We start from the raw sequence: 27,489 nt of genomic DNA, 5'->3' as shown, positions 1-27,489 counted from the left end.
CGCTAATACAAGGAGCTAAGATTTTCAAAGCACTCTAGAGGATTTAGACAATCTTCCACCCAAATTAATGGGAGATACGTGTCTAAACGCTTAGGCCTTGTCTACACTACACAGTTTTGTTAGCAAAAGCTGCCTTTTGCTGACAAAACAGTGGAGGTGAGCACATGACAAAGCTGCTTTTGGTGGCAAAACTCTGCTGTTTTGCCTACAAAATAAAACCACCTCAGCAAGAGGCATAAAGCTTTTCTGTGGCAATATTAAAGCGACAAAGCCGTCAGTGTAGATGCAGCTGTTCATTATGTCGACATAACTGGCCTCCCCCAGTATCCCACAATGCCTGCCGTCACCGCTCTGCTCACTATTTTGAACTTTGCTGCCCTGCATCTAGCTACACAGGCATGCACCTCTCCCCTTTTAGAGCTCCGGGAAGCTTTGACATATCTCAGCGTGGAAAACTCACAGCTGAGGAGGCTGTGGGAGAACTCGGGAGGGGATCACAGAACCATTAATGTGGAATGTTGCTCTCCCCTGGCAGGCAGGCAGAGTGGCTGCTGCTGGGGGGCAGGGGTGGGGGTGGAGAGACTGCTCAAGCTACTGTCTGAACTTGAAGAGACAGCATGCTGACACACTCTTCCCCCAACACACACGTCCCCAACACACGCTGTGTTTCTGTCTCTTCCCCTCCCCACACACACACACTCCCTGTCTCACACTCTCCCCACCACACACACTTCAGTTGAGAAGTGGTTGGCAATCTAGTAGGATGCCCGTGGAACGATGAGATAGAGAAACCTGCATCATGTGATGCTGTACCTGCCCCATGAGGCATTGCAAACCCTTCCCAAAGCCCCCTGCGGCCAGTTGCACAGTGGGATAGCTACCCACAGTGCACTGCTCTCTGTGTCGATGCAAGAGCTGCTAGTGTGGACGTGCTCTGCCAACACAAGGAACATAGTGTGTACATGCAACAGCAGTTTAATTACAGTGCTTTAAGCATAACTTTTGTCGACAAAACTCTGTAGTGTAGACATAGCCTTACATTCCTTTGAAAATCTCGTTCACAAAGTTGGAGTGGTACCGTAATTCAGGGTCTCAAAAAGTATGCCGCCAAGTAGTTCTGCATTCATGTTCCATGCTGGGCAATGGAATCTTTTAGGGAGACCCTAGCATTCCTGCTGCCTCTTAAAATTGTCTGATCAGTGGAACAGAGGACTGCTGATGGTGAGAATTAACTGAAAGACTGGAACTGGCCATGGATTTGTGCCCTTCTAACGTGGCAGCTGCTAGGCCCAAGGGCACCATCTTACGAGCTCCTGAGAATTTTAGTTACCTGTGGGTCTCTGGGGTTTATGCTCCTTTCTTTGCACCAGTGTTGAAATCTCTACCAGGATTTAAAGTAAATCTGTATGTAAACGGAATCATCAATGCATTGAGTGTGTTCATCCCCTCAGTTGATAGCAGCACATTCGGGATGTCAGATAAGGCTCTAAGAGTCTGTTTGGAAGAGGAATAGGTTGTTGGATGGATAGTCTTACTAGATATGGAAACCATGGTCTCCACAACCAGTGAGAGTTCAGATGGATAGAGCTAGATACCTGGGCTAAGACATGCTTCTCTAACATGCTTATTACATATTTTTTCCTGTCCACACGTGACCCTTATTAACATAATTTGGCCACAGCCATTCTTCAGGGCCATGTTTAAACATAGTCATTTTTGTAGGGTAGACAAAGTGTTTCCTAAAAAGGATGCAGCCCAAATCAGAACGTTGAGTGAGATGTGATCTGAATTCAGCCAGGGAATTGGAACCACTGCAACCTCTTTCTAGCGTGGCCCTGACTCTCTCTGTGGCTTTGAACAAGCCGAGTCACCTCATTAGGTCAGTCCTCTGTAAACTGGGGACAGTAATACTGACTGACTTGGCTGGCAGGGTACTGTGACGACTAATAAGCTAGGGTTTGTAAAGTGTTTTGGAGATAAAAGGATGCAGTATCTTTGTATTCATGTTGTGGAAGATGGAAAGTGTCTGCAACACATAAAGGTGTGTATTAGCCAGAGATGATTAACATACTTGTGTTGTTGTCAGAACTGGCTCCTGTTGAGTCCACAGTGATAGAAGTTGAAGAGGCAGAGGTTAAAGAAGAAGGAAGCAAAGAAGATATTCTGGTAATGCTTCACAGCTAACTGCGAGCTGTCAATATGATTTTAAATATTAGATTCTGAGATCAGTTTGTATGTGTCTTTTGGCATAAGCAGCATCACCAGAGGAAACTCCATGCTTGCTTACTTTATCTCTGCTTAATACATGTAGGTCGCATCAAGGTGGTCTGCAGCCAACCTATTCTTTAATATGGAGGTGCTGCTCGTGGAGATGACAGATGCCCACATACCATGCTTTATGTTGAGCCAGATGCGCCATCCAGATGAAGCATGGTTTGCTGGGACACGTCTCTGTGGACAGCACTTCTGTATTCAAGCTGGAAAGCAGTTGTAATCAGTTCCATTTTGTACACATGAAGTGTGGCCCCTGGGTTACTAGCCAACTGCTGATGTGAATCAGAGCTGAGCAAAGTTTGGAGGTCATTGGTTTCTACTACCACAATACTTTTTTGTTTCATCCATTTATAAGGTGCCTATTATAAGGTATCTAAGTGCTGTGCAATGAAAAATAATACAAATTCATACAAATAAAATGACATAAGAACCAGACAGCCATATAAAATAGAGGCCAAATCCTGTAAACCAGGTAAACCACCTGCAACAGGATCATTTTCTAGCTTCATGAGAGAAACAGAAACAGTGTAACTGAGGCAAAAACAAAGCATGAAGATGTGAAAGGATCAAACATAAGACAGCTGAAATAACTGAGATTGGGGTGTGACCTCAAAAGGCAGCCAATGAGGAAGGGACAATACAGTAGGAAGTTCACTCCTTCCCCAGTCAGTATTGAACCTAGAAACCAAGAGAGGACTAATTTCAGGTGACTTTAAATGCCTGAGAGGGGGATACAGGCAATTATGGAAGTACTAGGAAACTAGGATTATAAAGAGCTAAATATATGAGATCAAAGGCCTTTGAACTATGTCACTGGGTGTCCAATAGCCAGTGCAGATCACAAGGAGTGGATGTAACTAACTCACTATTCTATTCAAAAGAGCAGGCGAGTAGTCACTTTCTGCAACTGTTAAAACCTCTAGATCAGATTCAGATGGATCCTAATTAGGAGAGCATTACAGTAGCCCACCTAAGATTTGACAAATCCATGATGATCATGGAGATGGCCATAGGTAGGAGAGTTGTGTGGACTTTTCCAAATGAGTTAGTGGTGATAACAACCACACTCAACCGTTCTTGCATCTTGGATCTCTGTGTTTAGAGAGTGGCTGAGGGTGATCTCCAAATCCCATACCCATGTCACCAATGGTGGCCTAGACCCTGAGTAACAGGTTTCCTCTGCTAAGTACCAGAAGTCCAGCAGTCCAAGGGATAGGCATTTTGAAGTTGAAGAAAGATCTCTGATCCACTTCAGTTCTCAATTAAGCATTGCTTTATTCTTCTCTAGGCTGTATCAACAGAAGAAGCAGCTGAAGGGGAAGAACCTCCTCCCCCTTTGATGAAGGAACAGAAGCTCACCAACCAGTTCAACTTTTGTGAGAGAGCTTCACAGACTTTAAACAATCCCGTGCGGGTATGCTGCCAATCCTGTCTCTTTCGATGATACACAAGCATGTGTTAGTAAAATCCTTCCTTTGTGACTGGAGTCCAGATTGTTTGTCTGTATGTCTTCTCCTGCAATCACTGCCAATATTAGTGGGGAAAAGAACCTTAACTAGTCGTACCTAAAACATTTGGGATGGGGAAGATGGTGACACAGAGTAATGTTCACAAGATGGATTCTCTTATGTTCTGTCAGAGGGGTCTGGGGCCTTTGCAAATCTAGGTAGTAAAATTTCAGCCTCACACACATGCTTGGGTGTAACATTTTTGTACTTGTTTCCCTAATACCAGAAAAGGAAGGATGGTCCAGTAGTTTTGGCACTAGCCTAGGCCTTGGGAGATCTGGGTTCAAGTCCCCTTTACTCCACAGACTTCCTGTGTGACCTTGTGCCTTGATTTTTCATCTATAAACTAGGGACAAAAAAGCACTTCCCTCCTCTCTGGTGTGTTGCGGGAGCTAAATACATTAAAGTAGGTGAGGTGCTCAGATACTTTGCTAATGTGAGCTATTTAAGAATGATAGATGTTCTCTGCTGCTGCTTTACATAAGCTCTCCCCCTATCCCCACAATGCATGTGTTTGCTCTTGCCATGACAGAAGATCAATACAGATTTGAGTCCTAAGGTTCTGAAATACCTTTTGTGCTGAGGCCACAGTCTTTCCCAATGGGTGTGTCTCTAAGGGTATGTCCAGCTCAGATCGACGTATGCATGCAAACTTTGACTGGTAGCACACTAAAGTAGAAGTGTAGCTGCAAAAAAACCCAAACAAACTAAAAAACGTAGCCATGGTGGGCAGGCAGAATGGACTAGATGCGTGAGTAGATGCTCAGGTGGGACTGTGCTCAGGGTGGTTAGCCCATCCCACCACCTGTGCTGTTGCGGCTACACTTCTCTTTTTAGCACACTAACTCAATCACAGCTAGCATGTGTATGTCTACCTGAGCTGGAATTACACCTCCAGCTTGCGTGTAGATGTGCTCACAGAACCCTCCCTAGCTGATCACCATGCATGTGGTGCTGGACCCAGTGAGGAGGTCAAACCAAACCTTCCCCTGAGTCCAAGATATTTGTTGCAGGGAGAAAATTCCCTCCCTTTCCCTGCAGTCACATAGCCAAGTATCCATCACTTCTTCAAAGAGCCAGAGTTCCTGCAGCCTTTCCAGCTAAGGTGTGTTCCCTTTAGATCTCATTGGTCTCCCAACCTGGCCTAGCTAATGAGAAAAATCAAGGTGCTGCAGCAATTAGTGCTGATGATTTGGGTCATGCTCTTTCCTCGGAGTCAGTACTGAACTGATGCTCTAGGACAGTGCTAAGGGGTCTTGCGATGCTGGACATGCTGCCTTTCAAAAGCAATGTCAACCCAAGTTCCTGACCACTTGTGGTTATTGAAGATCTCCTGACATGTTTTAAAAGAGGAGGGGTGTTAACTCTTGTGTCTTGGCTCACTTGAGTAATTGTATTCTCCCGAACTAAAATGCCCCGTAGTTTTACATGAACACAGAATTCTTTATGTTTTGTTTTAGAACCACATTCTGTTCTCAGCTATGTATGTGGAGTTCGACTGATAATAATGGGATTTGCTTGGGTGTATTTAAAAGCAACATGTGTCTCTTAAACCATTGTGTAGTGTTGCTGTTAAAGATGTGCAGCATTCCACCCCATAGACTGCTGCACCTCAGAGGTCAGTGAAGTGATATGTATATGGAGTTGTTCAAACATTTTCCGACTGAACGGTTTTCCGCCAGAGAATGTTGATTTGATGAAATTGAAATGTTTTGTGGGAATGTACCAATTTCATTGAAATGTTTGATGGGGGAATGATCACAACATTTTGTTTTGACTTTGACTTTATATTTTGTCATTTATAATATAAAAATACAAAGGTTGAAACACTTCAACTTTTATAAAATATAATAGTCAAAAAGAGAAAGTTGGAATGAAATACTTTGACCTTAACAAAATATTTGTAAGGTCAAAATGAAAAATTTCAGACTATTTAATTTTGTGAAAAATTCCAAGATTTCATCCCAATTTGGGACAAAACCAAACTTCAAAATCTTGGAATCTCCCACAGAATGGGAAGTCCGTGTTCTACCGAGCTCTCTCTCTATTGTTGGAATCATCATTTAGTAATATTTATATAGCACTTTGGGATCCATTTGGATGACAGTTGCTATAAAAATACAACACCAGGATCACTCCCTCTGCTTGGTAAATGAAAAACTCTAGGCTGCTTCCACAGCTGGACTGTTCTAGGGAACAATGCTTCTGCTAAAGGAGATGGGGATTTTCACCACTGTCGTCTCTTACAGATTCACTTTCATTTATATTATTTTTTAGGAAAGGGAATGTCAAATGGAGCCTCCACCTAGAGCAACCTTTTCTGCCACTGCTAACCAGGTAAACCTTTTTCCTTTTGTTGTATGCAGCGTAGCAGTAGCTGTGTCAGTCCCAGGCTATCAAGTTGGTCCAATAAAAGATAGTACCTCCTCCACCTTATCCCTTTTCCTTTTTATAAGTTTTTGCTGTATCTTTAAGGGGAGTGGGATAAGGGTCTGGAGAGGAAAACATGGTGATGTAAGTAATCCTGTATATGTTTTTAACAGTGGAAGGCACTCAGATACTACAGTGGTGGCTCCAGGTCTGGAACGAAGACCTAACAGAATAGAATTATTAATATACCCGAGTGTGGCACTGTAATAGGAAACAAAATGAGGTTGTGAGGGGCCTAATGCGGGTTGTCCCCAACTGAAGACAAATTGAGAGAGGTTAGGCTGGTATGGATATGTCCACTGGAGACCTGAAAACTGCATTGGGAGGATGGCCCTTGCAATGATCTCAGGTGGAAGACGACCAAGGGGGAGGCCAAAGACATGGTACCTGGACTAGATATCAGCAGATCTTAAAGAGTCCAATTTGCACAACAGCCAGGCATATGATTGAGTTTTGGAAGAAGGCTATAGAAGTTGCTGATACCAAATAGGGAAGTGGCAAGAAAAAAGAAGTGTGGCACTGTTAACCCAGGCTCTTGTCTCCTGCATTACTCCTAAAGAGTGAAGGTCTATTCTCCCGAAGAGCAAGTCTCAGAGGTTCTATGTCCAACTAGTTATCACCCCACTTATCAACTATGAGCCAGCCTCTCCTCCAGTAAGTCTTAAAGGAACATCTAGTGTATGGAACCGCCAAAGATTTGCTTCCTATTCTGGGGAGTTTTCCATGGAGTTTACAAATATTTGCGAAGTGCAAGATTGTGGGTGTTTTCCATCCATTGTCTAAACCATCTAGGAGAGGAAGCAACAATTTTTTGTAATGCCTGGAGCCAAATGCAGTAAGAAATGTAGTAAAAAACACGGCCAGCCAGATTTGCAGTCTGTGTAAATTGACATAGCTTCACTATAAGTGATGGGGCTACACCAATTTACACCAAGTGAAGATCTGTCCCCAATTTATTGTGCAGTATTTTCTCTGTCTCTTTAAAAAGCTTTTTGAAAAAATAAATATTAAGCTAACACTTTTTACACCTGAAATTCACCAATGCTTTGGCTGAGTATGGAATCCAGCCAGTTTCGCTGATTGTTTCATAGAAGCTTAATGGTCTATTTGTGATTGTTACTGATATCTGACAGTTAGCCCAGTTTGTGCTGATTTGTCTATTGTACTGGAGACACAACAGTGCACAGGAAAAAGTATTAATTTGACTACATTAACTGAATAAACCTCTAATGTAGCAATGTGGTATGGGAAAGGGAAAATGCACCTTTATTATGCTGAAAAACATTGCCCCAGATTATTCCTTAACTGGAGATCAGAGCATATAATTAGCGTGATGTACAAAGTTCTCGTCTGTTACAGGCTGGAGGAGTTCTCTTCTGACCATTTTCTGATAATGCGACTGCTTGGGAGATTGAGAGAACAGAACTGTCAAATTAATCAAACCACAGCTGAGATTTTAGATTAAGATGCTGAAAATTAGGGGGAGAAGTTTCTGCTTAATTTTTCTAACCTCTTGTGAAATGAAATGGATTTGAACTACTCACTTTCTCAGTTCTTCTTTCTTCCTTTTGCTCTCTATCCTCTCTTAACTATTCCTTTCTTCCCCCTCTCCTGCTCTTCCCTTCACATGACTTTCTATACAGCCCCAAAGATTTGGAATATCCTCCAACTTCTTCCCCTCCCCCCCCACACCCTCTCTTCCTTCCAACCCCTGACTAATATACATTCTGCTGCCCATCTTCATTCCGATGTTGTCTCCTCCATTTTGTGTTTGAAGTATTATCCATCTATCCATTTGGTCTGTCTGAATTAGATTGTAAGCATATCAGGGCAGGAATCTTGCCTTTCAAATGGTCATAAAGTCACATATCTTCTATACAGCACTCCATGAATAGACCCAAGCAGAAAAAAGTGTCCTCCTGGGTCCATTTGGAGAAGACATTCTGTGCTTGTGGGGCAGCAGGGCATGGCAGAAGGTGTGAAGCCATTTGCATGTTTTACCTGGCTATTGCCTGCAGGGTCAGGCTCCAAGTGGCAGGGTGCTAAGCGGTTACAATTGAGTTTTTTAATGCAACACTATAAATTACCTCAGAAGCAGCAGCTTAATGTGCTTGTTCCATCTATTAAACACTGGTGAGTTATCCCAAACTGGGGTGACAGAGGAAATCCTGGGGAAGCAGGGCTTTAAAGGTCCTGGGGCTCAATCCTGCAGTCTGAATACAGGCAAAATGCCCATTGACTTCAAACTGATTTCAGTGGGACTGTTTCTGGTGTAAAGACTGGTATCTTTGTGAATGTATTGATGTCTGGCATAATCGTCTATGTTTGTTTGCTGGAGTGTAATGAAGTCACCTATTAGATTAGTCAGGAAGTCCTGACTCTTGTTCTTCCTCTCTCAGTGGGAGATCTATGATGCCTATGTGGAGGAGCTTCAGAAACTGGAAAAGTCAAAGGAGAAAGAGAAGCAAAAACCCCAAGTTGCAAAGAAAGAAGACAAGCAGAGGGGAAGAAAGTTAACCTCTCTAGAGTCTCAGGTACATGCCATATGTGTAATTTATGATTCTGGGCAGAATCAAGGGTGCATATAAAGCTCCAACCTGGCTGAATGTTAGCAGCTCAAACTTGCCGGGGGTTAGCCATCTCTGAGAGCAAATAGTGATGCAATGAGAAATTCAGAAATTGTTTTTTACATATGCACAGTGTGAAATTTCCATTTTCAAGTTGCTGTACTCTTTATGGGAATGTAAAAAATGCCAAACCAGAACACTGATGTGAATTCTGTTCTGTGAGTGAGGTTTCTGCCTCCGTGTTACAGTGCAGTTCTGTCACTGTGTAAGTTGTTAGACAATACAAATATGGAAGAACAGGATGAAATCAGTAGAAATATTGGTTGAGATTTGCAAAACATTTTAAAGGGATTTGGGGTAAAATTTTGAAAATTGAATTCAGGCTGCAAGTCACTCAGGTGCTTTTGAAAATGTTACCAGTTGTCCATTAAAGTTACATTACATCCTTGATAGGTTTCAGAGTAGCAGCCGTGTTAGTCTGTATCCACAAAAAGAAAAGGAGTACTTGTGGTGCCTTGGAGAGTAAGGGTATGTCTACACTACAAAATTAGGTCGAATTTATAGAAGTCAGTTTTTTAGAAATCATTTTTATATAGTCGATTGTGTTTGTCCCCACACAAAATGCTCTAAGTGCATTAACTCGGCGGAGTGCTTCCACAATACTGAGGCTAGCATCGACTTCCGGAGCGTTGCACTGTGGGTAGCTATCTCACAGTTCCAGCAGTCTCCACCGCCCATTGGAATTCTGGGTTGAGATTCCAATGCCGAATGGGGCAAAAACATTGTCGTGAGTGGTTCTGGGTACATGTCGTCAGGCCCTCCCTCCCTCCATGAGGGCAAAAGCAGACAATCGTTTCGCGCCTTTTGTCCTGAGTTACCTGTGCAGACACCATACCACGGCAAGCATGGAGCCCGCTCAGCTCACTGTCACCGCACGTCTCCTGGGTGCTAGCAGACGCAGAACTGCATTGCTACACAGCAGCAGCTCATTGCCTTATGGCAGCAGACGGTGCAATAGGCCTGATAACTATCCTTATCATGTCCGAGGTGCTCCTGGCCACCTCGGTAAGGTCGGTCAGGAGCGCCTGGGCAGACATGGGTGCAGGGACTGAAATAGGAGTGACTCGACCAGGTCATTCTCTTTAGTCCTGCTGGCAGTCCTACTGCACTGTCTTCTGTCAAGCAGCCAGGAGATGAGGATGGCTAGCAGTCCTACTGCACCATCTGCTGCCAGCCAAAGATGTAAAAGATGGATGAAGTGGATCAAAACAAGAAATAGACCAGATTTGTTTTGTATTCGTTTGCTCCCCCTCCCTCCCTCTGTGAAATCAACATCCGACAGTCGTTTCGATGACGTCTGTCAGGGGCACCTTGAAAAGTTTAATGGAGATTCAGTCCTGCCTGAAATACCTGGGGGAGGGATAGCTCAGTGGGTTGAGCATTGGGTTGTGCATTAGCCTGCTAAACCCAGGGTTTTGAGTTCAATCCTTGAGGGGGACATTCTGTGTGACAGTTGTTTTTGTTTCTCCTTGATGTAAAGCCACCCCCTTTGTTGATTTTAATTCCCTGTAAGCCAACCCTGTAAGCCATGTCATCAGTCACCCCTCCCTCCGTCAGAGCAACGGCAGACAATCGTTCCACACCTTCTTTCTGTGCAGACGCCATACCACGGCAAGCATGGAGCCCGCTCAGATCACTTTGCCAATTAGGAGCACATTAAACACCACCCGCATCATCCAGCAGTATATGCAGCACCAGAACCTGGCAAAGCGAAACCGGGCGAGTAGGCGATGTCAGCATGGTGACGAGAGTGATGAGAACATGGACACAGACTTCTCTCAAAGCACAGGCCCTGGCAATGTGGGCATCATGGTGCTAATGGGGCAGGTTCATGCCATGGAACGCTGATTCTGGGCCTGGGAAACAAGCACAGACTAGTGGGACCGCATAGTGTTGCAGGTCTGGGATGATTCCCAGTGGAATAAGGGCACTTCCATGGAACTTTGTGACTTGCTTTCCCCTGCCCTGAGGCGCAAGAATACCAGGATGAGAGCAGTCCTCACAGTTGAGAAGTGAGTGGCAATAGCCCTGTGGAAGCTTGCAAAGCCAGACAGCTACTGGTCAGTCAGGAATCAATTTGGAGTGGGCAAATCTATTGTGGGGGCTGCTGTGATGCAAGTAGCCAATGCAATCAAAGATCTGTTGATATCAAGGGTAGTGACCCTGGGAAATGTGCAGGTCATAGTGGATTGCTTTGCTGCAATGGGATTCCCTAACTGTGGTGGGGCGATAGATGGAACCCATATCCCTATCTTGGCACTGGAGCACCAAGCCGGCGAGTACATAAACCGCAAAGGGTACTTTTCAATAGTGCTGCAAGCACTGGTGGATCACAAGGGACATTTCACCAACATTAACGTGGGATGGCCGGGAAAGGTACATGACGCTCGCATCTTCAGGAACTCTGATCTGTTTCAAAAGCTGCAGGAAGGGACTTTATTCCCAGACCAGAAAATAACCGCTGGGGATGTTGAAATGCCTATAGTTATCCTTGGGGACCCAGCCTACCCCTTAATGCCATGGCTCATGAAGCCATACACAGGCAGTCTGGACAGTAGTCAGGAGCTGTTCAACTACAGGCTGAGCAAATGCAGAATGGTGGTAGAATGTGCATTTGGACGTTTAAAAGCACGCTGGTGCAGTTTACTGACTTGGTTAGACCTCAGCGAAACCAGTATTCCCACTGTTATTACTGCTTGCTGTGCGCTCCACAATATCTGTGAGAGTAAGGGGGAGACATTTATGGCAGGGTGGGAGGTTGAGGCAAATTGCCTGACCGCTGGTTACACGCAGCCAGACACCAGGGCGGTGAGAAGAGCACAGGAGCATGCAGTGCGCATCAGAGAAGCTTTGGAAACCAGTTTCATGACTGGCCAGGCTACGGTATGAAAGTTCTGTTTGTTTCTCCTTGATGAAACGCCCCCATTCCCCCCCGGTTCACTCTACTTCCCTGTAAGCTAACCACCCTCCCCTCTCCCCTTCGATCACCGCTTGTAGAGGCAATAAAGTCATTGTTGCTTCACATTCATGCATTCTTTATTAATTCATCACACAAATAGGAGGATAACTGCCAAGGTAGCCCGGAAGGGGTGGTGGAGAAGGGAAGCACCAGGAGGGGTGGTGGAGGAGGGAAGGACAAGGCCACACAGCACTTAAAAGTTTAAAACTTTAAAACTTATTGAATGCCAGCCTTGTTGCTTGGGCAATCCTCTGGGGTGGAGTGGCTGGGTGGCCGGAGGCCCCCCCCACCGCGTTCTTGGGAGTCTGGGTGAGGAGGCTATGGAACTTGGGGAGGAGGGTAGTTGGTTACACAGGGGCTGTAGCAGTGGTCTGTGCTCCAGCTGCCTTTCCTGCAGCTCAACCATATGCTGGAGCATATTAGTTTGATCCTCCAGCAGCCTCAGCATTGAATCCTGCCTCCTCTCATCATGCTGCCGCCACCTTTCAGCTTCAGCCCTCTCTTCAGCCCACCACTTACTGTCTTCAGCCTGCCACCTCTCCTGTCTACCTGGTCAGTGCATCTGAGTTGAGAGTGCTGTCCAGAGCGGTCACAATGGAGCACTCTGGGATAGCTCCCGAAGGCCAATACCGTCGAATTGTGTCCACAGTACCCCAAATTCGACCCGGCAAGGCCGATTTCAGCGCTAATCCCCTTGTCGGGGGTGGAGTAAAGAAATCGATTTTAAGAGCCCTTTAAGTCGAAAAAAAGGGCTTCATAGTGTGGACGGGTACAGGGTTAAATCGATTTAATGCTGCTAAATTCGACCTCAACTCCTAGTGTAGACCAGGGCTAACAAATTTATTTGAGGATAAGCTTTCGTGAGCTACAGCTCACTTCATCGGATGCATCCGATGAAGTGAGCTGTAGCTCACGAAAGCTTATGCTCAAATAAGTTTTAGTCTCTAAGGTGCCACGAGTCCTCCTTTACTTATTACATCCTTGGGGTTTTTTAATTTAATATTTTTGTATTGTTAAAAATATACACCTACATTTTCAAGCCTGACTTCTGATTTGGATTGCCTCAGTTTGGGCGTATTGAACTTGAGCTCCATTATTTATTTAAATGTAGAATTATAGAAGAGAGACCTACCCAAAGGCTTGTCTAAACTCTGCAGTGCCACTGTAGCACTTCCGTGTAGACACTACCTACGCCAACGGAAGGGATTCTTCTGTTGTCATAGGTAATCCACCTCCCCAAGAAGCAGTAGCTAAATCTACACGGAGATTTAGGTCAGTTTACCTACACCGCTCAGGGGTGTGGATTTTTCACACCCCTGACTGACGTAGTTAAACCAACCTAGTTTTCTAGCACACTCACTAATTATACAATAGATTAAAATCCCAGCAGCAGCAAAATGATCATTCCAATGGGAGCGCAGCCAGAGCCAGACAGCTAACTATAAAGGGTCCATTATCCCCGTTGTCATTAGGGAAGCATAATCTCAGCCCTCTCTGAAACCTGGTCAGACAGATGTATTTTGCAGCATCCCCAGAGAGTCGCCACATTTGGGCTGTTTCAGACCTCAGGGAGCAAGTTCCAGTATCCCGGAGCCCTCGCAGAGAATGCCCTGCCAGCCACCCCTTCTCTTTTATAACAAAGGAAATCCAGCTCAAGCAACTCTGTTGATAGCTGTGCCGTTATGGCCTGGGGAGAGTGGGAGGCCCCTCAAGTACGCTAGTCCATAGGTGCTGAGTTTTCTTTTTCCCCGGGGGTGCTCTACCCCCTCTCTGCCCCAAGGCCCTGTCCCAACTCCAGCCCCTCTCCCAAGGCCCCGCCCTCGCTCCGCCTCTTCCGGCCCCCCTCCAACCGTTTCCCCAAGGCCCTGCGCACCTGCCGTCTCCAAGCATCTCCCCCAGCTGCCAAACAGCTGATCAGCAGCTGCTGCCAAACAGTGGTGGCAGGTGGGTGCTGAGTACCCCCCTTTTTTTTCCCATGGGTGCTCCAGCCCTGGAGCACCCATGGAGTTGGCACCTATCCGCTAGTGCCAGGACACTTAGGGCTTTATAGGTCATTACCAACACCTAAACTCCACCTGTAGATCAATAAGCAGCCAGTGCTGGGGTCACGTGCTCCCTGCGAGATGTCCTGTTCAATAAGTGAGCTGCTACATTCTGCACCAGCTTCAGTATCTGAGGCCAGGTCTACCCTACAGACTTATATTGGTGTAACTCTGTCACTCAGGGGTATGAAAAATCCACCACCCTGAGTGACATAGTTATATCGACCAAACCCCCGGTGTACACAGCGCTGTGTCGGTGGGAAACTTCTCCCGTCGGCATAACTACCGCCTCTAGAGGATTGACTACACTGACGAGAGACGCTCTCCTGTTGGGGAAGGAGCATCTTCACTTAAGTGCTACAGCAACGTAGCTGCATCGATGCACCTGCACTGATGCAGTGTTTTAAGTGTAGACCTGCCCTGAGTGGTTTAAAGTGTTGTCCCTTGTAGAGCACATTGCAATAGGCTGACCTTGAGGTGACAAAAGCGTGGATAACAGTGGCAAGGTTTGCATCTGAAAGAAAAGGTTGCAACCTCCAGGCCACACGCAGATGGTGAAAAGCTGACTGGGTTACGGTTATAATATGATTGTCAAGCAGGATCTGGGATCTAAAATCACCCCTAAATTGTGAGCTCTAGCAACTAATGGCAGACATAATCCCTAAGGTGAAGGGGCTTGTATTACCTCAACCGTCTCCTCCAGCTGCTTCTCCTGACCCATCATCATCTCATTCGTCTCTGGGTTAAGCGTCTGTCAGCCTGCTCTCAGCCATGCCCTAATGAGAAGGACCTGATTTTACAAAGTACTGAGCGTCCATCCTTTGTAAAATCAGGTCTCTTCCACCTGTCTTAGGTTGGGCACCCAAAAATTGAAGCATCTGTAAATGATGAAAAGGTATAATGAAAGAAAATGATCTGGGTTGACCCACTATTCGTAGGCTTTGCGGTAGAAGTGACTTACTAAGGAGAAAAAATTGGGGTTCCACCCATATTTGCTCCGTTATGATGCATAAAGAAAGCCTGAAAGATTTGTGTCAAAAAGACAGGAGGCAAGCGGGGATTTTCTGCTTGGTTTGTACATTAGCGATTCAGGTCCCATCTTGGCTGAAAGACTCTGGTGGCTAGAATACAAATGAAGTGATGACATCACATGAGTCAGGAGAGTGAAAATCAAGCATTTGAGAGAATACACTGTACCCCTGGGTGGGCTGTCAGCAGTGGGGATTGAACCTGGTACTTCAATACACATGAGCTACTACTGCCCGAGCTAGAAGACCAATCTCTGTTAGCTAAGGCTATAGCAGGCTCATCAACCTGTATGTGTGACCCAGTCAGCCCCAAGTGTGTTACAAGAGCAGTAGGGATTTTTAATCAGACTGTTTAAAACTTAGGGTGGAGGGCTGTTAATTCCTATTTAATGTCAATGTTTCATGAACCCTTGGGAAAGAGGAAGTCTGTACACCAGTGATCTCCAACCTTTTTACGCACAAGATCACTTTTTGAATTTAAGTGCAACCCAGGATCTACCCTGCCACTTCTCTGACGTCCCGCCCCTTTCCCAAAGCTCTGCCCCGCTCCCTCCAGCCCCCCCTGCCTCCATTGCTTACTCTCCCCCACCCTCACTCATTTTCACCAGGCGGGGGCAGGAGGTTGGGGTTCGGGAGGGGGTGTGGGCTCTGGGCTGGGGCCAAGGGGTTCAGAGTGTGGGAGGGGGCTCTGGGCTGACCCTGGGACAGGGTGTTGGAGGGGGTGAGGGGTGCAGGCTCTGGGAGGGAGTTTGGGTGCAGGAGGGGTCTCTGGGCTGGGGAAGAATGTTGGGGTGCAGGAGGGGGTACAAGGTGCTGGCTCCAGGAGGGGGGTCAGGGATGGGGCAGGAGGTTCGGAATGTGGGAAGGGGGTTGGGGTGCAGGAGTGGGTATGAGGTGCTGGCTCCGGGAGGGGGCTCAGGTCTGGGGGTTGGGGTGTGGGCTCCCACTGGGTGACACTTACCTTTGGTGGCTCCCAGTTGGTGGTGCAGCAAGGGTAAGGCAGGCTCCCTGCCTGCCCTGGCCCCACACCACTCCCGGAAGTGGCCAGCATGCCCCTGTGGCCCCGGGGGCAGGCACGTGGCTCCGTTCACTGCTCCTTCCTGCAAGCACGACCCCCGCAGCTCCCATAGGCCGCAGCTCCCCATTCCCAGCCAATGGGAGCTGCAGCAGCAGGGCTTGCAGGCAGGAGCAGTGTGCGGAGACTCCTGCCTCTCCCAGGGGCTGAGTGGGAGTACTGGCCATTTCTGGGACCAGCGTGGGGCTGGGGCAGGCAGGGAGCCTGCCTTAGCCCTGCTGTGCCACCAGACTTCTTGCGGCCAGAGATCACGATTGACTGGCAGAGGGTCCAAGATCGACCAGTTGATTGCGATCTACGGGTTGATGACCACTGCTATACACAAATGTGCACCAGTTTAACTAAAGGTGTATTTTAAAACTCATTTAGTTAAACTGGAGCAATCCCTGTGTAGACATTCTTATTTTGGTTTAAAAGTGACTTCTTTGGTTTAGATTTCTCCCCCCACCCCCGAATTAAGCTAATTGAAAGTAAGACACTCAGAGCAAAATAAGAGCATCTACACAGGGTTTTGCATCAGGTTTACTAAATGGGTTTAGACACTGATTTAACTTAAACTGGTGCAACTTCTGTGTGTAGGCAAGGCCTTTGTTAAAGATGTGACACCTTCACGTTTTGAGCTAAAGTGTGAGACCTGTCAGTCAAAATCCTTTGAGACCACCAAGCAGTCCTCCAGTAAACTAGATCAGACATGTTTGATATTTCAAAGGTATCATTATTATTTATTACTGGTGTAGCATCACCACTGTTGATGACGCTTTAAATAAACACATACACACCAATCCTGCAGGATCAAAGATTGATGACACACAGAAAGCTAGCAGGATTGGGCTGTTGGTTTAGCCATGTACATGTCTCATATGGTGCACCGTGTAAGGGGCTGGTTCTGCAGTGCTTATGTACGTGAGTTGTCCCATTGAAATCCATGGGATTTTTAGTTTGAGTAAGGACTACTTGCATGAGTAAATGGGGCAGAATCAGGCCTCAAGTCAACAATATCATTATTTGCTTGGAACTATGGGACTGCCAAAAGCAGATCATTAAACTGAAATAGAAATGAAGCTACATTACACCAAACTGCTGCATGCTTCATTGACGACAGTGGGAAGTTTTAAATTGACACTTTGATGATCCCCTTGGCCTTTTCCTTTTCACTATTAGCTCTTTCCAGAGGTGACTCCCGGAAAACTAAAAGGGCAGTATGTTCTGAGCAAGTGAAAGGAAATGCTGCTTCCTGCAAAACAGTCAGCCTGCAGAATTCAGAGCCACGGGGGGACATTGAGTCACATTCTTGGGTGTCAAATAAAGCATAGAGAATTTCCTGATTGCTAACTCTGGCGCTGTGCAAACTGAAATGATCAACTGAAATAATTCAGAACTAGAATCTTTTATGTTTACTCCTGGTGAGCAGTATCATACTCCATGAGTGAGCCCACTGAAGTTAAAGTATCAAGGGTATCAGAATCTGGACCTTGGGGTGTATAGTATTGTGCCCTTGGCTAAATGCATCCTGAATAGGTTTTTTTCAGACTCCTCAAAAGCAGAGCCGGTCAAACACTTAAAGAAAAACAACAACCAGGATTGGGGAATATTTGTATACATAAAAGTGCTGATTTCAGTTCACTGTAATTAATGGGGCTATAGCTGTAATCTGGAAGCACCTGGATGACTGCTGGGTATTTGTGAAAATGTTTGCAAATCCTGAATGTTAGCAAATGGTTCAGCTGAAAATTCAACCCAGAAAGTGTGTGGTTTGTTAATCACTCGCTATTCTCAGTTCTGCTGTTTTAAAATGAATCCATTATCCAGCCCAGTGACAGTAACTGTCCCATGTTCATTAGGTGACCAAGGACACCGCACAAACAGCTAAACCCTGGTCTACACTAAGAGTTTAGGTCAAATTTAGCAGCGTTAGGTCAATTTAACCCTGCACCCGTCCACACCACGAAGCCATTTTTGTCGACTTAAAGGGCTCTTAACATCAATTTTTGTACTCCTCCCCGACGAGGGGATTAGCACTAAAATCGACATCGCTGGGTAAAATTTAGGGTAGTGTGGACGCAATTTGACGGTATTGGCCTCTGGAAGCTATCCCAGAGTGCTCCATTGTGACCGCTCTGGACAGCACTTTCAACTCAGATGCACTGGTCAGGTACACACGAAACGCCCCGGGAGCTTTTGAATTTCATTTCCTGTTTGGCCAGCGTGGCAAGCTCATCAGCACAGGTGACCATGCAGTCCCAGAATCACAAAAGAGCTCCAGCATGGACCGAATGGGAGGAACTGGATCTGATCGCTGTATGGGGAGACGAATCCGTGCTATCAGAACTCTGTTCCAAAAGACGTAATGCCAATATATATGCCAAAATCTCCAAGGGCAAATGCGAGGTGTTTACAATGCTCACAACTGCAGTGGTGATCAGAGCGGGCTCCCGCTTGCAGTGCTAAGGCGTATGTGTGGGCAATCCAGGAAAAAGGGCGAGAAATGATTATCTGCTGTTGCTTTCACGGAGGGAGGGAGGGAATGGTCACCGATGACATGTACCCAAAATCACCTGTGGCTACTTTGTCCGTTATCTCAATTTTTTTTAATTAATAAAGAAAGAATGCATGGTTTCAAAACAATAGTTACTTTATTTCAAAGGGGGGAGGGCGGTTGGCTTACAGGGAATTAAAATCAACAAAGGGGGCGGGTTTGCATCAAGGAGAAACACACACAACTGTCACACCATAGCCTGGCCAGTCATGAAACTGGTTTTCAAAGTCTCTGTGATGCGCAGCGCACCTTGCTGTGCTCTTCTAATCAGTGTCTGGCTGCTCAAAATCGGACGCCAGCCGATTTGCCTCAAACCCCACTCCCCCCCCGCCCCGCCATAAACGTCTTCCCCTTACTCTCACAGATATTATGGAGCACACAGCAAGGAGCAATAACAATGGGAATGTTGGTTGCACTGAGGTCTGACCTAGTCAGCAAATAGTGCCAGCGAGCTTTAAACGTCCAAAGGCACATTCTACTACCATTCTGCACTTGCTCAGCCTGTGGTTGAACTGCTCCTTACTACTGTCCAGGCTTCATGAGCCATGGGAGCGAGGGGTAGGCTGGGGTGGGCGCGACCGTGCGGTGCTGCCGGCTGGGAGAGCAGCCTGAGGCAGAAGCCTCCAGCTCGCAGGAGATCAGGATAGCAGAGTTGCAGCGGAAGCAGTGGAGTGAGCAAAACACCGTTGATGAGGACGGCTCGCAGTCCTACTGCACCGTCTGCTGCAGAGTTGCCGCAGATCAGGATAGCAGAGTTGCAGCGGAATTGGTGGAGCCGTTCACCCTTGATGCGAAGGCACCCAGGAGCTGCTGCTGTGTGGCCAAGGCAAAAGAGCAAGAGCCCTGGAGCTGTTACATGTGGAATGTGCGGCTGCAAGGGCAGAAATATGATGCACCTAAAATCTAAAAAGGCCCGCACATTTCCCAGAGTCGCTACCCTTGATAACAGAACGTCAATGATTGCATTGGCTACTTGGATCACAGCAGCCGCCACGGTAGACTTGCCCACAACAGCAGTGGTGACGGTGAGCTGAGCGGGCTCCCGCTTGCAGTGCTGTGGCGTCTGTGCGGTTAACCCAGGAAAAAAGCCACGAAACAATTGTCTGCCGTTGCTTTCATGGAGGGAGGGAGGAAGGGAGGGAGAGAGGAGCGACTGACGACATGTACCCAAAACCACCCACGACAATGTTTTTGCCCCTTCAGGCATTGGGAGCTCAACCCAGAATTCCAATGGGCAGCGGAGACTGCGGGAACTGTGGGATAGCCACCCACAGTGCACTGCTCTGAAAGTTGATGCTAGCTACGGTACTGTGGAATTACTCCGCCGACTTACTGCGCTGAGTGGGGACGCACGCAATGGACTGTATAAAACCGCTTCCGAAAAATCGACTTCTGTAAAATCGACCTAATTTCATAGTGTAGACATTCCCTAAGAGTGAAAACGAACAGTTCATGGACAATCTGTCATCTGAAATGATTTACCCTTTGTGACTGTCTTTAGCACTTTGCTTGTTTGGGATGGTGTGTTTGCAGGAAACAGGGCTGGCATGAGGGCCTTGGCTGTCTTAAACCCTATTGTAGAGCTAGTTCCAATATTTCCTTCCTATGTGTTCAAAGTTCCTTCGAAAGCAGGGAAGACGTGTAGCTCCAATGTGTTATTTGGTGGTGGTGCAGAAGTTACAGGTTTGGCATCAGGGGGATTTATGTGTTCTGGATATTTTATTACACATCAGCAGAACCCTTGTTTCTAAGGAAGTAGCGGAGTTTTACATTGTGACTGGCCTGCTGCTGAAATGTAAACACGAAGCATTTATCAAAAAGGGATATCAATGACAGGTCAAGCCATTTATTTTCAAATCCCTAGTCCATTATCCAGTCCTAACATGATTCCATTCACCTTATTGCTGTTCTGTAAAATAGTATACTTCAAAAAACCAAACAAAATATTTAGTTAGCTGGTGAGCTTGTGTTTAGAGTCAGAGCCAGGCCAGGAGTGGCTTACAGAGGAAAAATCAATTTCAAATGGACCTTTAAAAAAAATTTGGCCTATCAAGTCCATTGAAGATTAATTTTAATAAGATACAGAATTAATCAAACCTGAAAGAGAAAGTAACCCAATTAGAAAATAGCTTACTTTGATTTATATTCGTGCCATATGGGGGTTTATTCATGGTTACATTACTGAAGAGTTACAGCCTAATGGGCTAATAAGAAAACTGACATATGACTTTTCCACTTCTTCTAGACAGAATTTAATTGGCTCACGCTCAGTTCCTGTAAACAAAGACTTTTTAAAAAGTCAGTCTATTTCATACTCACCAAATTAAAACAGATGATCATCTTTAAGGCAGGATCTAGCATTCATAGAATCATAGAATATCAGGGTTGGAAGGGACCTCAGAAGGTCATCTAGTCCAACCCCCTGCTCAAAGCAGGACCAATCACCAACTAAATCATCCCAGCCAGGGCTTTGTCAAGCCTGACCTTAAAAACCTCTAAGGAAGGAGATTCCACTACCTCCGTAGGTAACGCATTTCACCCTCCTAGTGAAAAAGTTTTTCCTAATATCCAACCTACACCTCCCCCACTGCAACTTGAGACCATTACTCCTTGTTCTGTCATCTGCTACCACTGAGAACAGTCTAGATCCATCCTCTTTGGAACCCCCTTTCAGGTAGTTGAAAGCAGCTATCAAATCCCCCCTCATTCTTCTCTTCCGCAGACTAAACAATCCCAGTTCCCTCAGCCTCTCCTCATAAGTCATGTGTTCCAGTCCCCTAATCATTTTTGTTGCCCTCCGCTGGACGTTTTCCAATTTTTCCACATCTTCCTTGTAGTGTGGGGCCTAAAACTGGACACAGTAATCCAGATGAGGCCTCACCAATGTCGAATAGAGGGGAACAATCATGTCCCTCGATCTGCTGGCAGTGCCCCTACTTATACATCCCAAAATGCTATTGGCCTTCTTGGCAACAAGGGCACACTGTTGTCTCATATCCAGCTTCTTGTCCACTGTAACCCCTAGGTCCTTTTCTGCAGAACTGCTGCCGAGCCATTCGGTCCCTAGTCTGTAGCGGTGCATGGGATTCTTCCGTCCTAAGTGCAGGACTCTGCACTTGTCCTTGTTGAACCTCATCAGATTTCTTTTGGCCCAATCCTCTAATTTGTCTAAGGCCCTCTGTATCCTATCCCTACCCTCCAGCATATCTACCTCTCCTCCCAGTTTAGTGTCATCTGCAAACTTGCTGAGGGTGCAATCCATACCATCCTCCAGATCATTTATGAAGATATTGAAGAAAACCGGCCCAAGGACTGAGCCTTGGGGCACTCCACTTGATACTGGCTGCCAACTAGCCATGGAGCCATTAATCACTACCTGTTGAGCCTGACAATCTAGCCAACTTTCTATCCACCTTATAGTCCATCTTTGAGAGTGTAACTCTCCTGGGTGCTGCTTTGGTACAATAGAGTAAGTATTCTCTGCTGATCTTCACTTCAAGGTGCAATCTCAGACATGAAGTTGAGAAGCCCAGGGGTGAGAGTGAGAGGAACACGGGCCATATTCCTGCTGATCTCTGTGGGGATCAGCAGGGACATTGCTCCTTATCCTGGTACAGCAGTACTTACGTGGTAAGGGGCATTACAGGGAGAAGAATTGAATTCTTTTGAAGCGGTGAATACTGGCCTCTGCTGAAGGCTGAGTTTAACAGAGTTGGCGGACCAATGAAGATCCAATATGGCCTATCTTATGTTTGTCACACACTGGTGGCATATGAATTTGTTTAATTGCTCACTTCTTTCAAACATATCTTCATCTTGCCAGCATTTTAACCACTGTATCCATTAGACTTCTTCAGTGCAAGATGCCGATGGCAGCCAATGACAGGTCTAAACTTGGGTTCCCAACGTTGGTAATGCTGTTGGAGCTGAACAAGAGGTAGCAAAGGTGGGGAATTGTGAGGAAATGTCTCTAGTGTCGACAGAGAAAAAGACATTGCAGGAGTTGAGAAAAGGAAATTGGTGCAATTGAGGGGGGAATGATTTTTATTCAGACCTTTTACATTTTTGTTAACACCCATTTAATTCCAATGGCTAATGCGTGTTTTGGAAAAAGGCAGTCTTCGTTAGAAATCCATCACCATCACCCTGCTTTGCCACCACCTCTAATAAATTGTGAGAGTACCAATATATATACTGTGAAATTTCCAAGCAGACCTCTAGCAAAATCTAAGGAAGAGCACAGTTGGTATTGCTAAGGTACAAGCAGGAAAATCCCAGCAAGAAAAAAGGGTTCCTTTTTAATGTATCATAAAGAGATAAGTAAAGGGGATATGCTAAAAAAAGGAAGGATAGAATGTGGAGCTGACAGGCCCCAAGCCCCCAGTCACCCAACATCTTTGTCCCTCCTGTCTCTGGCCGAGGCCCTGAAACCCCTCTCTCCTCCTCTCTGTCCCCTACCCTACCACTCATCTCCATCTCTCTCCCTTCCCCTATCTCCCCCTACTCCTCTGTCCCCCAACCCCTTCCACCATCCCAACCCCCACATTCCCTGCACTGCTCTAACCCCTCACCACCTTCCCCGTTGCTCCATATTTCCTAGCTCTGCACCAAAAAAATTATAAGAATCTGACAATATTATGAGCAGTTCATGTTAGGAATCCCTTACCCAGTTGAACTAGTTTTCCTTTCATCACACTCAGATCCATTGTTCAGGAAAGGGGATTTACATTAACCTTCCTGCTTACTCGAATCTTTCGTCTTCCCTCTGTTTGTTTAATGCTAACTTCCTTTGACAATACTTCGAAAGTAAAATCTGAGTTGGCAGATGGATTTTAGGGCACTTTATCCCTCTTCAACCGGAAATTTTGGTGTCGGGACAAAATTTCCAAAAGGAGCCCCTGCAAAATGCAAGGAATATGCAAAAGACACATCCTCTGCAAACTGCTAAGGGTGGAACTCAAACTCTCAGGGGATGGATGCAGCTCAGGTTCAATGACCTCCGCATGTCACCTTGAACCTCATAGTTACTGTGAGAACAGATTGCATGGAAACCCGCTTGCTTCCTCAGAGCCCTGAGCCAGAAGAAAACATAAAATCATCACTGATAAAGTTTGCAGATGACATAAAAATTTGGGGAAGGGGTAAATAATGAAGATGACAGGTCACTGATACCGAGCAATCTGGATTGCTAAGTAAGCTGGCTGCAAGCAACTAATATGTGTTTTAATACAGTTAAATGTAAATGAATACATCTAGGAACAAAGAATGTAGGCCATGCTTACAGGAGGGTGGACTCTATCCTGGAAAGCAGTGACTCTGAAAAAGATTTGAGGGATAATTAGCTGAACATGAGGTCCCAGTGGCCAAAGGGGCTAATGCAAAATAGGTGAATCTAGTGTAGGAGTAAAAAGCTTATTTTATCTCTGTATTTGTGCGACCACTGCTGAAATCCTGGGTCCAGGTCTGGTGCCCACAATTCAAGACAGATGTTGATAAATTGGAGAAGGTTCAGAGAAGAGCCATGAGAATGAATAAAGGATTAGAAAACTTGCCTTACAGTGATAGACTCAAAGAGCTAAATCTATTTAGTTTAACAAGGAGAAGGTTAAGGGGTGACGTTATTACAGTCTTAGTATCTACATGGGGAACTAATATGTAATAATGGGCTCTTCAATCAAGCAGAGAAAGGTCTAACATGATCCAATGGCTGAAAGTTGAAGCTAGACAAATTCAGACTGGAAATAAGGCATACATTTTTAACAGTGAGGGTAATTAACAATTGGAACAATTTACCGAGGGTCATCTGGATTCTCCATCCCTGGCAATTTTAAATCAAGGTTAGATGTTTTTCTAAAAGCTCTGCTCTAGGAATTGTTTGGAGGAAGTTCTTTGGCCTGTGTTCTACAGGAAATCAGATTCGATAATCACAATGGTCCCTGCTGGTCTTGGAATCTATCAATCGAGTCTTGCTGCACATGTGCATGTCACTCTGAGGAATGTCAGTATGGCATGTGCCGATCTGTAGCTATGAACTGTACCCTTAACTAGGTGACCATATTTCCCAAAGGGAAAACGGGATACCGCATGCCTGGGGCTAGCCCGACCCTTCCTCCCTCCCCCCCCCCCCGCCCCCGGCCGCGCAGCTGGCATTGCTGCTTGACTAGCCCTACCTCCCCTGTCACGAGGCTGGGGCTGGTGTCACTGCTCACTTGAGCCCTGCCTGCTCCCTGCCGGAGCCCTGACTCCCCCCCTGCATGAGGCTGGCATCACCACGCACTCCCCCCCCCACACACGTTCCTCTGCATCCCACTTTTGTCAAAAAAGTGGGCATTTATCCCATTTGCTCTTGCCAACTTGATCAGACAAATGCCCACTTTTGCCAAAAAAGTCGGGATGGCTGGGACAGGGCTTAAAAAAGGGGATTGCCCTGGCCAAAACGGGACATATGGTCATCCTATCTTTAACAACTTGTTCTCTGTTACTTCCCTAAAGTGGCAGTGGGTGCTGTGTATTAGCTGAGATCAATCCCAAGTGACTGAGAGCACTTTGGGGAGGACCAGAGGCATAGTTTGAGCCCAACAAGTTGAAAGATGTAGATGATTTTGTAAAATGCTAGTGTTTTTGCGGGGGAGGGGCTAGGGAATCCCTTGCTCAAATGGCCCCAAATTTGGATCACTAATCCTACTCTGCATCCCCATAAGGCACAGCAAATTTCAGCACAACCAAAGTCGTCATGTGGATTTTAGAGCACTTAGAATAGTCCACCTTTAAACAGACGGTGATGCTCAACTTGAACTGGAGAGTTAGTGCCCCATTATAATACAAGATTTTGAAAAGTGGGTGTCCAAAATGAGTCTCCTAAGTCGCTATTTAAGGTGCTATTTAGGCACCTAAACAAATGGCCTGACTGACAGTTGCACTGAAGGCAACGTAACAGACTGGCAGCGTTTGCCTTAAGTGTCCCATCCTGTTAGCAGGGCCTGATCCTGCTGGGAAAGCGTAAAGTGGGTTCCACTGAGACACTGTGACACCTGCCTCCCTGGGTAGAAGGGAGGTTGGAGTGGTTGTCTGAGAGAGAGGATTTGGGCTGAGTCTTAAGGGTAAAACTCTTGGAACAGCCAAGCCTGGGGAGAAGGTTGGAACTGAATGTTGGTTAGTCCAAGATTTCTTTGTTAATAAAACCAAACCTTTGGAAAGGGGTGAGTTTGGACTCCACCTAGCCTGTGGATTGTGCATAGGGAGCAGGCTGGGGAATATGCCTGCTCACAGGAATCACTCTTGGATCACCTGGATTAAATGTGGAATGTAAAGCCTGGATAGCAGGAAAAACCACATCCCGTATGACTTTAGATGATGTTTTTCAAGGAGCTTTGGAGATGCCAGCTGATCAGCAATGTGGAGGACATTTACTGCAGTGGCAGTGAAGGAGGAGGAGGAGTCAGGGTAACTTCTTCTCCTGCCTTCTTCCCCTGTGATTTGCAGAAAGAGCTGGTGCCAGTTTCACACAGTGCCTGTCATTCAGAGTGGGGGGAGATGGGGGCTGAGCTGGGCTGCAGTGTGCTCAACTCAGCACCCTCCTTTCCTCAAACGGAAAAGGGAGAGATCTCCATTCCCCCTCTTTTATATGGGAAAGAAAAGGGTAAATCAGGTAAACATCTTACATGAAACAAACTGTACCATCGAATCTCTCCGGATAGGAATTCCATGCTTGAATAATAAGAATATAGCAGTCAGAATATCCTACTGACCACCTGACCAGGATGGTGACAGTGACTGTGAAATGCTAAGGGAGGGTAAAGAGGCAACAAAAGCAGAAAGCGCAACGTTTAAGGGTGTTTTCAGCTATACTTGTATTGTCTGGGTACATGTCACCACAGGACATTATGCAGAGATAAAATTTCTAGACACCATAAGTGACTGCTTCTTGGAGCAGCTAGGCTTATCCCTCAAGGGGAGAGGCAATTCTTGATTTGGTTCTAAGTGGAGCACAGGATTTGGTCCAAGAGGTGAATAGAGCTAAATTGCTTGGTAATAGTGACCACAATGTAATTAAATGTAACATTCCCCTGTAGGGGGGATAATACTAAAAAAGCCCACCATGGTAAGATTTAACTTTTAAAAGGGGAACTGTATGAAAATGAGGATGCTTGTTAGAGGGAAGTTAAAAGCAGCTGTCATAAGGGTTAAATACCTGCAAGCAACATGACAACTATTTAAAAACACCATAATAGAGGCTCAGACTAAATATATACCCCAAATTAGAAAAGAAAGTAAGAGCACCAAAGGAATGCCGCCATGGATAGCCAGCAGATTAACGGAGGCCATTATAGGCAAAAGGCATCCTTTAAAATTGGGAAGTCAAATCCTAAGTGCACAAACTCTGGCAGATTAAGTGTAAAAGTATCATAAGACAGGCCAAGAAAGAATGTAAGAAGCAACTTGCTAAAGATGCACAAACTAACAGTAAGAATTTTTTTAAGAACTTCAGAAGCAGCAAGCCTGAGAGGCAGACAATAGGGTCTACACTGCAATAAAAATCCCGCAGCATGAGGCTCAGGGCCTGAGTCAATAGACTTGGGCTGCAGGGCTGAAAATTGCAGTACAGATGTTCCGGCTCAGGCTGGAGCCCAAGCTCTGAGACCCTCCCCCCTGGTGGGGTCTCAGAGTCCAGCCTCCAGCCCAGGGCCAAACGTCTACACTTCAGTTCTTATCTCCACAGCCTGAGCCCGCGTCAGCTGACCCAGGCCAGCCATGACTATGCCGCAGGTCTTTTATTGCAGTGACCAAGCTGCTAAAGGAGCACTCAATGAAGATAAGGCCATTGCCCAAATAAATTTGTTAGTCTCTAAGGTGCCACAAGGACTCCTCGTTGTTATTGCAGAGAAGCTAAATGATAAACACTAATAAGTCACCAGGTCCAGATGGTATCACCCAAGAGTTCTGAAGGAACTCAAATATGAAATGGCAGAACTACTAACTGTGGTATGTGCCTTGGCATGTAGGAGAATGG

At 46.0% G+C, this 27,489-nt stretch overlaps 1 protein-coding gene across 1 annotated transcript in view; it reads left to right on the top strand.

Annotated features, from left to right (window-relative positions):
• Positions 1 to 27,489, top strand: part of DNAI1 (dynein axonemal intermediate chain 1) — a 263,518-nt gene that overhangs the window by 33,410 nt on the left and 202,619 nt on the right. Inside the window, exons 6-9 of the mRNA XM_074952263.1 lie at positions 2,087 to 2,166; positions 3,563 to 3,688; positions 6,060 to 6,119; positions 8,612 to 8,746. Coding sequence (XP_074808364.1) covers positions 2,087 to 2,166; positions 3,563 to 3,688; positions 6,060 to 6,119; positions 8,612 to 8,746 — 401 coding nt within the window. The remainder of the gene's footprint in view (positions 1 to 2,086; positions 2,167 to 3,562; positions 3,689 to 6,059; positions 6,120 to 8,611; positions 8,747 to 27,489) is intronic.

Source organism: Natator depressus, chromosome 5, assembly GCF_965152275.1.
Source record: "Natator depressus isolate rNatDep1 chromosome 5, rNatDep2.hap1, whole genome shotgun sequence".
NCBI lineage: Eukaryota > Metazoa > Chordata > Testudines > Cheloniidae > Natator > Natator depressus.
This window is presented reverse-complemented; position numbering and strand designations above follow the sequence as displayed.